This window comes from Penaeus monodon, unplaced genomic scaffold (assembly GCF_015228065.2).
Source record: "Penaeus monodon isolate SGIC_2016 unplaced genomic scaffold, NSTDA_Pmon_1 PmonScaffold_644, whole genome shotgun sequence".
Taxonomy (NCBI): domain Eukaryota; kingdom Metazoa; phylum Arthropoda; class Malacostraca; order Decapoda; family Penaeidae; genus Penaeus; species Penaeus monodon.
Genome location: NW_023661484.1, coordinates 15,001 through 26,139, shown reverse-complemented (window position 1 = coordinate 26,139; position 11,139 = coordinate 15,001). Strand labels below are relative to the sequence as shown.

Here is an 11,139-nt window from a genome sequence, read left to right as displayed (position 1 = left end):
ATAGATGCAATCCATGCATATATATTATTATATATATATATATATATATATATTATATATATTATATATATATATATATATAAAATATTTGTGTGTGTGTGTGTATGTATGTGTGTGTGTGTGTGTGTGTGTGTGTGTGTGTGTATGTGTGCATGTATGTATGTATGTACGTGTGTATGTATGCATGTATGTAGTATGTACACACCCACACCCACACAGACACACACGCACACGCAGGCACATGTGCACTGGTGTACATAAATATACATATATACATTGTGTTAGGTCTTGTGTTCGGGGTTGCTTGTGTGTGTATGTAGAATTGTGTCAGATTGAAGGGGGGGGGGGGGAAGAGTTTTGACAAGAGATCATGGTGTGAGTGAGGGGGGGGTTCCTCTGTTATGTCGGAGTAACCAAATTTAGATAAAATGTTCAATGTATCTTGGATAAAACTAATTTTTGCAAACGCTCATTCACACACACAAACACTTACATAAATACAAACACACACAGTGACACACACACATATTAACACACAATGCACTTTTCCCCCTTTTAATAAGCCATTACTTTGCGGTCATAAGCGGCCAGATTCTATAATAGGGAATAGCTGCCTCCTCCTTTTAGACTCTGCAGATGCGCTCCTGAACAACTGAAAGATTGGAATAAACACAGAAATAAGACGTAGAAGGAATGAAAATGACAGACTAATGGCAAATGACACCAGGGAATTAAAAATGAGTAGACTTAGTTCTTTTTCTTCTTTGGCAGAGAGACAAGGAAAAGGAATTTAAGGGAAATGGAAAAGAAGTTCGCAGAGGAAAAGGTGCAGAGCAAGGACCAGATAAACCGACTGAATCAACGTACAGTAAGTGGCATTATCACTTGGTCACACACGCACAGACACACACACACACTTTATCTCTCTCTCACACATAGAAACACACACACACACTTTATCTCTCTCTCACACATAGAAACATACACACAGTCTCTCTTTCTCTCACATAGTAACAACACACTCTCTCTCACACACAAACACACACACACACATAAAAACACACACACACTCTTTCTCACACACACAGAAACACACACACACACACACTCTCTCTCTCTCACATAGAAAAAACACACTCTCTCTCACACACGCACATAGAAACACACACACACACCTCTCTCTCTTACATAGAAAAACACACACACACACTCTCTCACACATATAGAAAACACACAATAGAAATACTATCTCTCTAACACATAGAAACACAAACACTCTCTCTCTCATACACACATAGAAACACACACACACACTCTCTCTCACACACACACCACATAAACACTCTCTCACACACACACATTGAAACACACACACACACATATAAACACACATAGAAACACACGCACACACACGCACTCTCTCTCTCTCACACACACTATAAAACATACACACACTTAAATACTCACACAAACATATGTACTCACACCACACACCACTCACCATGTAGGAGGACACACTCACACACACACACACACACACACACACACACACACACACACACACACACACACACACAACACACACACACACACACACAACATATTATATTATATATATATATATATATATATATATATATATATATATATATATAATTTCTTCACTTACAAAACAAAGAGAACTGTTGGCAGATAGACAGATAAATAGATAAACAGATCTATGAAATATAATTGTATTTTTCCTTTCTCCACAGCATGAACTGGAAAGGAAGTTGGACCAAGTGAGGAACGAACAGACGGAGGGAAGGAGGGAGACAAGGAGGGAGGTCGAGCATTGGAAGCAATATGCGGTGGGCGGCCCTCTCGGACACGTACACTCACACACACACAAACACACACACACACAAACACGTACAGACACACAGATACACACACTCATAGATACACACACGCACAGATACACACACACTCACACAGACACACACAAATACACAAAACACACACACACACACACACATACATATACACATATATATATAATTTCAAAGTGGAATGCCTTACACTATATTATATACATACTCTTCCAACGTATAATTTTTTTTTCTTTTTGCGTTTTTTTTATATAGAAATGTTGTACTTTTGTTTCCTTTACAGGAAAATCTATCGTAATCAACTGATAAAACATAAAAGTATGTATTTTCCCACAGCTTATCCAGGCTACATGCACAAAGACATCATTTCCTTGAAATATGTCATTGACGAAGAAGTCGATCCCAACTGCAGAGACAGCTTCGGTAAGTTTCGTGTGTGTGTTGTGTGTGTGTGTGTGTGTGTGTGTGTGTGTGTGTGTGTGTGGTGTGTATTCATATACATACAGGTCATGTAATATGTTCGTGTGTGTGTGTGTGTTGTGTGTGTGTGTGTGTGTGTGTGTGTGTGTGTGTGTGTGTGTGCTTTATGTGTATTTATATACATACAGGTCATGTAATATGTTCGTGTGTGTGTGTGTGTGGTGTGTGTGTGTGTGTGTGTTAGGTCGGCAACCTTTTGAACATGCTGTGCCAGTTAATAATTAAGGCCATTTTTCTACTAATTCTTGCGTGCCAGTTTTTCAGCACTATATAGCTAATGTACTCTAGTAAATTGTATTTTCCTATAGATGTTTAACATAAATGTTACATTTTTGCAGCCTTTAGTATTCTTTGTAACTAAAAATGTGTGTTTGTGTGTGTGTGTGGTGTGTGTATCTATCTATCTATCTATCTATCTATATATATATATGTACACACACACACACACACAAAACACATACACACACACACACACACTCATACACACACATAAACAAACAATCAAATACACACACACACACACACACACGCACACACACACACACACACCACACAAAACACACACACACACACACACATATATATATATATATATATTATATATATATATTTATATATATATATTATATATATATATATTATAATATATATATATATATATATATTTTGTTCTTTCCTTCTTCTTATTCTTCTTTCCTTTCATATTCACCATATCAATGCAAACCTTGCCCTTGCTTCCTTCTGGCCATGGTCGAAATTTCGGGGAATATCTCAACACCTCGGCTTCTCTCTCCATCTCTCTGTCTATAGGCCTTTTAGTAAAACACGGGAAGCTCAGCGCATTGGGCTTTCCTCAAACTACCCGTCAGCCGTCATTGTTTTCAAAGCCTCTCATTGGTTGATGAGATGATATGGAGTCAGAGGACTTTAAATCAATTACGCACCTAATGTTTTCTGCACAAACATGACTTTAAAAATGCAATTACAAGGGAGGGGAACTTTCAGTGTTACCTAATAGATACCAGGGGAAATTTATTAATTGACACAGGTCCCCCAAAATAAGCGGTTTTACAATCCCACCAGAACTCTTTTATAACACTATTTAATTTTAATTTTTGTTATTGTTTTATCACTAGGGTTTTCTGCTGTACTAACAATTAATTTAAACGTTTATTTTTTAATGCCGAGAAAAAATATATAACTGAGATTTGCGAAGTTCTAGCTTCGCCCGGGCCTTTCCAAATTAGTCTTACGGGGGAAAAAATAGCTAGCTAGAGATTTGCAAGTTCTGGCTTCGCCCCGGCCCTTTTTCACTTAGGCCCGGGGGCCCTTAGGGGTAGAAATTACTGTTTGCTTGCTTGAGATTGCAAATTTTGGGTTTCGCCCGGGCCCTTTATTAGGGCCCCGGCCTGTGTCAGCTTTTAGGCGTCTCATTTGTGGTTGACACCGGTGTTCCGTGGCGGTGGGTTTGCAGCAGGCGCTGTAGCCCGGGTGTAAGCTCTCCATAATCTCTTTTCCAAGAGGCTGTGTTCTGTGGGGTTTTTTAGGAAATTTCGTGGCACGCAATTCTCCAAGTAGTGTTTCCAGTGTGGCGTTCGGCCGCCGAAGCATGCTACACCTCCTTCACGTTCTATGGTTTGTATAAACTGCCATGCCAGGGTAACCTAGGCGCATTTGTGCGAATGATTCGGTACCTCTGTTGTTTTTTTTCAGAGATGCCAGTGGGTTTATAGCCGTGGCATCTGAGTACAGTGGCCCAGGGGGAATATCTCGTTTCCTCTTTGTGAAGTGCAGGGGGAAGGAGTTTTGGCCGCCCCCGTACACTTCCTCAAAATTTTGGCTTGATGTATTATCATGGGGGTTTTGGGGGCATACCCCCGGCGATTCGGTAATCTGTCGCAAGCTCATTGCCCCTGATCCCTATATGGCTGGGAACCCAGTATATATAATTTTTTTACCTGAGCAAGCTCCTTTGTGCTATTTGCGGATGGTTGTCAGGAGGAGTTTTGCGTGGGTGAGCGGACGCGTGACTCAGGCTCCATGATAGCAATGCCTCTCCCCGTAGGAGGAGGCGGTTTTTACCCCAGGATATGTGGCATCCTTGCTGCGAAGCCGGCGCCTGCAGTGGGGTCAAGGACGCCGATCCACCGTAATATTTGGGCCCCCCCGGAGGGTGATGTTGCAAGCCCCTCTTGAGGCAGAAAAACATAGTTTTTAATTATGTTATTTTTTGGGGACTGGGGATTGAAGTCATGTTTTGAAGTATATAGAAAGCATATTTATGGTTTAGCTGGAAAAAAACCCAAAAAACCCTTGACAAAAGATTCTTTGCGTGGAAAGGGATTGCCTTTATCTCTTTTCCCCCTAACATCAAAAACTTTTTTTTAAAGAAATTTCCCAATTATCGACATTTTGATCCGAGAACACTAACAAAATGAAAAAAATTGATTGTTTTCACTTTATCTGCGCTCAACAGCGGCGAATCCCCTGGTTAGATAGAAATGAAAAAATATTAGAACTGTAAAAATCTGTCAAAAAGACTTACAAATACAAAGATATATGAAAATCAAAGTATGGTATTATGTTCAAAGTGTATAAAATTATGCAAAAAATTTTATGCTAATTAGATTTTTTTAAAAAAATTTTAGCTCCCAAAGGGAAAATTTAATAAGCCCCTCTATGCAAAATTTTCCCCCCAATACATTTTTCAGTGTATATAGGGAAAAATAATACGTTTTTGGTTGAGAATTTTACATTTTTCACTCATGTGCGACTTTAAGGCTCTTGGCATCCCTCACAAAGTGCTCCACTTTTAGCGATTCAGCCTATGAGGCGTTTTGTGGCTGTTTTAGTTTTGTTAATACAACTTTCTTTTCAGTTGGAAAATGTGGTCCCCCAACTCCCAAGGTCATCTTAATTCTCCATTTTGTTTCGAGAGGTTTCGCCATTGTCATTTATCGTGAAGAAACTCCTGATGCGGGGCTTCAGGCCGGTTGGGGAGGGGGAAAACTAGTATCACGGGGCCCGAGCGGACTCCCTTGGCCCTTCTGATCGCCGCCTTTCACACGACACCAAAAGCACTGGCCCCCAAACAGAGTTATCTTTTTAGTTTTTGAGCAATGAACCCAAATTTTGAACTCCCTCACTTTTGGGATGATTTTAAGCTTTGATTGCTTGCAAGGCACTACAATAAAAGGGTTTCAAAAGATTTCTAGTATCTTAATTCTGTAAAGAGGGATGTAACTCTGCGTGAAGACGGGTGCTAGAGAAAGGCTCCCAAATGCAGTCTCCTTCTGCCACTGCTGCAAAGCCCACCATTTTCAGACTTTGAAATCGTATCTTTTGCATTGTCCTTGGTACTTGATGTGTGTGAAGAAATCTCTCTCTGACTTTGTTCGGATCTCCCCCCTTTTCCCCCATTTCCCAAACCCAAAACCCAGCTCGATTTGATTAGCCCAAGGGGGGAATTGGGGAACCCCCAACAGCCGGGAAACCCTTTAGCCAGATTCAAATTAAGATTTTCCCACAAGATTCCTCATTCTCCCCCATAGGATCAGTACCCTCAAGGGGGGTTGTAAACCAATCTGGAGGTGAGACCCGGAATCCTTGAAATTTTCGTGTAGTAATTCGGGTCATGGCCCGGGAATGAAAGAGGGGTTTCCACTTCGGTACAGGGACCCCACAAGTGCAGCCTCACATCCATAGTCAAGCTACTAAAATAAGCGCTGGTAAAGCCGAGAAGCGTTGTGGGGTCTGCACACAAGATAGAGGAAAGAACCCACAAAATACTAAGAAATTTGTAGCCTTCACTTTTAACTTTTTTTGTGGGCACCCAGTAATCCTTGAGTAAAAAATTAACCAAGTATTCACCTCTTGGAAAAATTGAGGGGGGTTTGCTCCAAATGGGGGGAAGGATCGAATTTTCCTCGTTTGGGGAAAAAGTTAGCCCGGCTTGCTTGGAAAAATTTTTGGGAACTCATGGTATTTTCCCCATGTGCAACCGATTTTTTGCAGTCTGCAGTCCCCTTTGCAACCCTGAAAAACTTCCTAGAGCGTACAGGAAAGAAAACCCCAAAACAGATTATGAGACAGCATTGGAAAAACCCTTTAAAAGGCTTTTATAGAAATAAAAAAGGGGTCATATTTAAGGCACCCCCTTGGGGGGCCCCCTTTCCAGCTGATCTTCCGGGTTTAGAAAAAAATGTTTCCCCCCCAAAATCTAAACTCCTGTTACAAGGAAATTTTTGTATGGAAGTGGGGTAATGCCCTTTAAAAACCAATTACATACAGTATGTCCTGTTCCAGTTTTATATCAGCTTTTCAAGGTCAAAGAAGACTTTTAACAGTAGTTGCTGGCAAAGGGAATTCTCTAAAGCAGTTTCCTCCCCACAAGGCACGTGGTCAATCTCAATTTTTTAAACCCAATTGATAGGGTCAGCACATTTTTCCTTTTCTAGCAGCCATTTCAACCTAAGTTTACCATTTTTCCCCGCTTGCAGATGCAGTGGTGAGAGAAATTAGTCGAATTTTTTGGGTTTTGGAAGCATCCTTGCCAGGTTTTGGAACAGGGAATGATTATAGCCTCTTTCTATGTGGATGGCACTGTGCCCCCCTATAGATCCTATTGAATAGGTTGACAGGAACTTCGTGAATTTTCCAGCAAGGAGATTCATTTTTGAAAGGAATATCGCACTTCCCGGGGCGTCTTAGGCAAAAAGTTGCAAAACAGAACCCTCTCCTTTTACAAAAATGGGAAGGTGATGGAAATCTGCTGCAGTCCCGAAAACGCATGGGGGTTGTTCCTGTTTTAGCCCCCAAGATTGGGGGAAAGGGTGGGTAAGATGTTCCTAGGAGATCTCTGCCATGGATTTAGCTAGCTCTTTGCAACATTTTTTTTTTTTGTTTTGTTTTTTTTTCTGAGAGGATTATGCCATCTGTTTCAATGCAGTGGAACATGTGCTCTTTCAGCGATTTACGCACCTTGCCCATCCAAGCTAAGGGGGGGCCCCGAGTTTAATTGAGGAGACATACTACCCCACATCTGTTAGCCTCCTTTGCACCCCGGTTTGGTTGAGTCCTTTTTTTAAAGAATCAAGCTTTCATTTTGGGGCATAGCATCAATGCCTTAATGTAGCGCAACTACCCAAGTAGATCTTTTAAATCATCATGTTGGATTATTGGGGGGAAGGTAGATGCTCAACTGCTTGTTGGGGATTTATCAGCCACCATGGTAATGGAGGTCAAATTATGCCCGCTACTTTTTTGGGGAAAGAGCTTTCTGAAGGGAATTGTGATGTGAAGTGATTACATCATTTGAACGCATTGTAAAAAATTCACAGATCCTTGCAATGCTCAGTTATTTAAAAAGATTCCGCGCTGTTTAAGTCGCCCAATTTCCCTCCATTTGGGTGGTACTAAAAGTACCAAACCAAAAGTATTGGAAAGTGGGTTTCTTCCATGTAAGTTTCCCTGACTCTAAATGAAATTCAATGTGAATAGGTGAGCCCAAAGACAGGGCTATATTTGGGGAAGTCCCATTTGAATTTTTAAAAGTGTGGGGAGTATACTGTTTTAGTAAAAACTCATTACTCCCAAGACAAGGACTCCAAGGCCCCTCCCCGAGGGTTGACAAAGTGTCTCCCCAGAGGTGGCCCCACATTGAAATCTCCCAAGAGTAAAATGGGTGTGGCAAAATACCCAAGTAGATTTCCAAAAATCTATGTGAGATAAGTGGAGGAAGGTGATGGAGTAACAGGTAAGGTTTGTTAAACCCATTCCACGCTTTTTACCTGCAGTGTGCTGTAGGTGGATGGGGGGCCCGGAAGGGAATATCCCGACGTACCATTACTGTACTCCTCGAGTTCCATTTCAAAGGCCCATAATGGGCTTGAATTTGGAATCTCTCAGGGGAAAGGGACGATTTCCCTGGTCATCATCTCTTTTAGGCATACACAAACTGGGATACATGAACTACCAGATGTTGCAGTTTTCCCATTTTGCAAATTTCCCCGAAGTTCCACCGGATTGGGGATCCGCTTTGCAAATACCTCTTTACAAAGGGGTTGGGGAGCACTTGGCCCCAAGGTTTTGCCCAACCTTTTGGGGTGTCCCTTTTGGATGTTTGGGAAACCCCTTTTAAAAGGGTTTTTTACATTTGGGAAATTTTACAGGCTTCCTTTTGGGCAGGGGTCCGGATTTCTTTGCCTGGGCAAAAGAAATCCCTTTTCTTCAGGGCATTTTGGTGCAGCAAAGACACATGTGGATTGGGGCAGTGGAGCGTCACCGTTTTAGGCCCCCGGAGCCCCCCCTATGGCTTCAAAGACCCCAATTGAAAAGAAACCTTTTAACAGGGTGAGGATTCCTTTTCCCCGGGCAAAAGGGGTACCGAGCCTTTTCTTTAGGGGGATTTGCCCAGCAGAGAGGCCCCCGGGGTGTGGTGGAGCTTTAGCGTACCTTTTAGGGCCCCTGAAGCCTTTATGATGGCTCCCAAGTCCTTATTTGGAGGGGGATTTTTCCTCAATAGACCCCTCACTCCACTCCGTTTCTGGTGAAACAGAGGGGAGTTTCAGAACTGAAGACTTGGTTTTAAAAAGGTTTGGGGGGCAGAGTGGTAGGTAAGAAGTATTGGAAGGCAAGGGATGGCGGGAAGGATGATGGGTCAGAGCCGACTTGACTGGGCCTTGATCAAGCCACCCTTCTAACCAGAATAAAGGACCAAAGAGGTGTATTGCTAGCTGCAGGGCGCAGCGTGCAGCATCGCTCAACCTCAAGGATTCCTGTCTCCTAGTAATATGGGACGCCGTGCACGGCAAACACATGCGGGAGAGTTCTCCCTGGTCCAAGATGGAATGAACCAGGGGTACACCATCCCCTCTCACAGGCACCAGTGCACCAGGAAGCCATTTTGTCTCATCCCTCACCGGTGACCCCTCCAGTATGGGTATCCTTCTGGTCTGGCTAACCAGATCATTGGGACCTCAAGTCCCCCCACCATGGCGAGGCAGCTCCCGTCAGGGGGGCAAAATGAAGAGATTAGACAACGCCTTATCTCTCTCTCTCATTATTTTGTGTCTGTATATATATATATTATATACATATATATATACACACATACATACATATATACTTGTTTATACACTGTTGCTCTTCCCTGGCAGGTAGCACGCCCCTCCACATCGCGGCATCTCATAGCGACCTCGAGATGATGTCAGCACTGCTGGAGGCCGGAGCCAGCACAGAGGTGAAGGACCAGTTCGGTGAGCAGTTCTTTCTTGCCCGGGCGGTGTTCAGTTGAGATCCTGGGGTAGTATTTGCCCCGTTGCCATATCTCAGATTTAATGCTGGTAATAGAATTTATATTTACTCATTATAGACTCTATGAATGTAAATGATTGCAGAAATATGTTAAAACTACATACTGCAATAAATCTTACTTCTATAATAACAGTATTACCCATTTTATGTATTCTTCTAAGGTGTGGGAAACCAGAAGTTTGTTATGGGTGGGTGCTTCATGCTTCACAACGGCCACCATTGGCTAACCAGTGTGAAAAAGGGAGCAGCTCGGCATAAACCTCCCCTGCCAGTTTGCAGCCTCTCCATCATTGAGACTTCTGCAGTGCCTATTTGTGGCACCTTGCAGTCCCAGGCTAAACTGTGGGGATGTCGGAGTAGTAGGAAGCCCAAAGATACAGAGTCATGATCCACTGGTGTGTGGACACACCCTGGTTCCATACCAATTCCTGCCCCTCAGCCCCCTGGGGTTAATAGGCAGCTTGGGGAATGTGGGCCTTGCCAGTCCTCCTCCACCCAGAAGACTCATTGGCAGCATTGGTACTCTCCCACCCAATAAAAAAAGTAATGTGGGCTGTGGGTGTTATTAGGAGGGGAAAGGTTGGGGCACAGAATGGGAGTGAGTTACTAATCGATTATGAGGCACGTAGGGCAAAGTCCAAGGGAATCCCACAGGTGGACATTGGGCCCCACAGCCTGCCACCTGCCTTTATTAGGGGCAGTGTTGGCGGGGGTGGCTGGAGTGACTGCCTAAGGCTTAAACCTCAGGCAAATTAGCTAGGTAGGTGCTTGAAACATTTGGTCCTTGTGGCAGGATGAATGGTTACCCCTGCTATCGAGGGAACTGAAGTTGGTAGTTAGATGGCTGCCTTCTCAGAGGTGAGAAGACCTGGGAGTGGTACGATCAGAAGGGCAGTGGTCATCTATGGAGTAGACATAGCCATTTCCAGCTAACTATAACTCTTGGTCGTAGAGGTGACACTGATTGATGAGCGTATAATGTTGGTGAGACTGAAGTATGCATTTGGCTTTGTGTCTCTTATTGCTGTGTACATGCCTACCAATGTTTACAAACCAGATGTGAAAGAAGAATTTTATGCCAAACTCACATTCGCATTATTCAGGGCAATTTCAATGTGGTATCTGGCTGTGATTGAGCTGGCTACAAGATGTCTGTTAGTCCCCATGGCTGGGAGCTGATCCCAGCAGCAAAACCAACCTCCTTCTCCAGGACCTTGCTAGGTCCCAGAGATTGAAGATTTCTGGCTCCTGCTATCAGTGGCCAAGGAGATTGACTACATTCTTGTCAGCACTTGCTGGAGGATCCTTCAAAATTGCAGGGTTAAATGGAGTGCTGAGTTCTGACTGTAGACAGGTACTGGTTACCTTGCGGGTCCACTTCAAAACTCCTCAACTAGGGTGTTTCACTTGGACAGAATAAGGGGGGAGGAGGGTGCCTGAAGGTTTGCCACGGAAGTCTCTCATGGTGTGTAGG

At 43.1% G+C, this 11,139-nt stretch overlaps 1 protein-coding gene across 1 annotated transcript in view; it reads left to right on the top strand.

The window, feature by feature from the left end:
• Positions 1 to 1,760: 1,760 nt before the first annotated feature.
• LOC119571472 (ankyrin-3-like) overlaps positions 1,761 to 11,139 on the top strand; it is a 14,892-nt gene continuing 5,513 nt past the window's right edge. Inside the window, exons 1-3 of the mRNA XM_037918762.1 lie at positions 1,761 to 1,850; positions 2,208 to 2,294; positions 9,509 to 9,607. Coding sequence (XP_037774690.1) covers positions 2,222 to 2,294; positions 9,509 to 9,607 — 172 coding nt within the window. The 5' untranslated portion in view covers positions 1,761 to 1,850; positions 2,208 to 2,221. The remainder of the gene's footprint in view (positions 1,851 to 2,207; positions 2,295 to 9,508; positions 9,608 to 11,139) is intronic.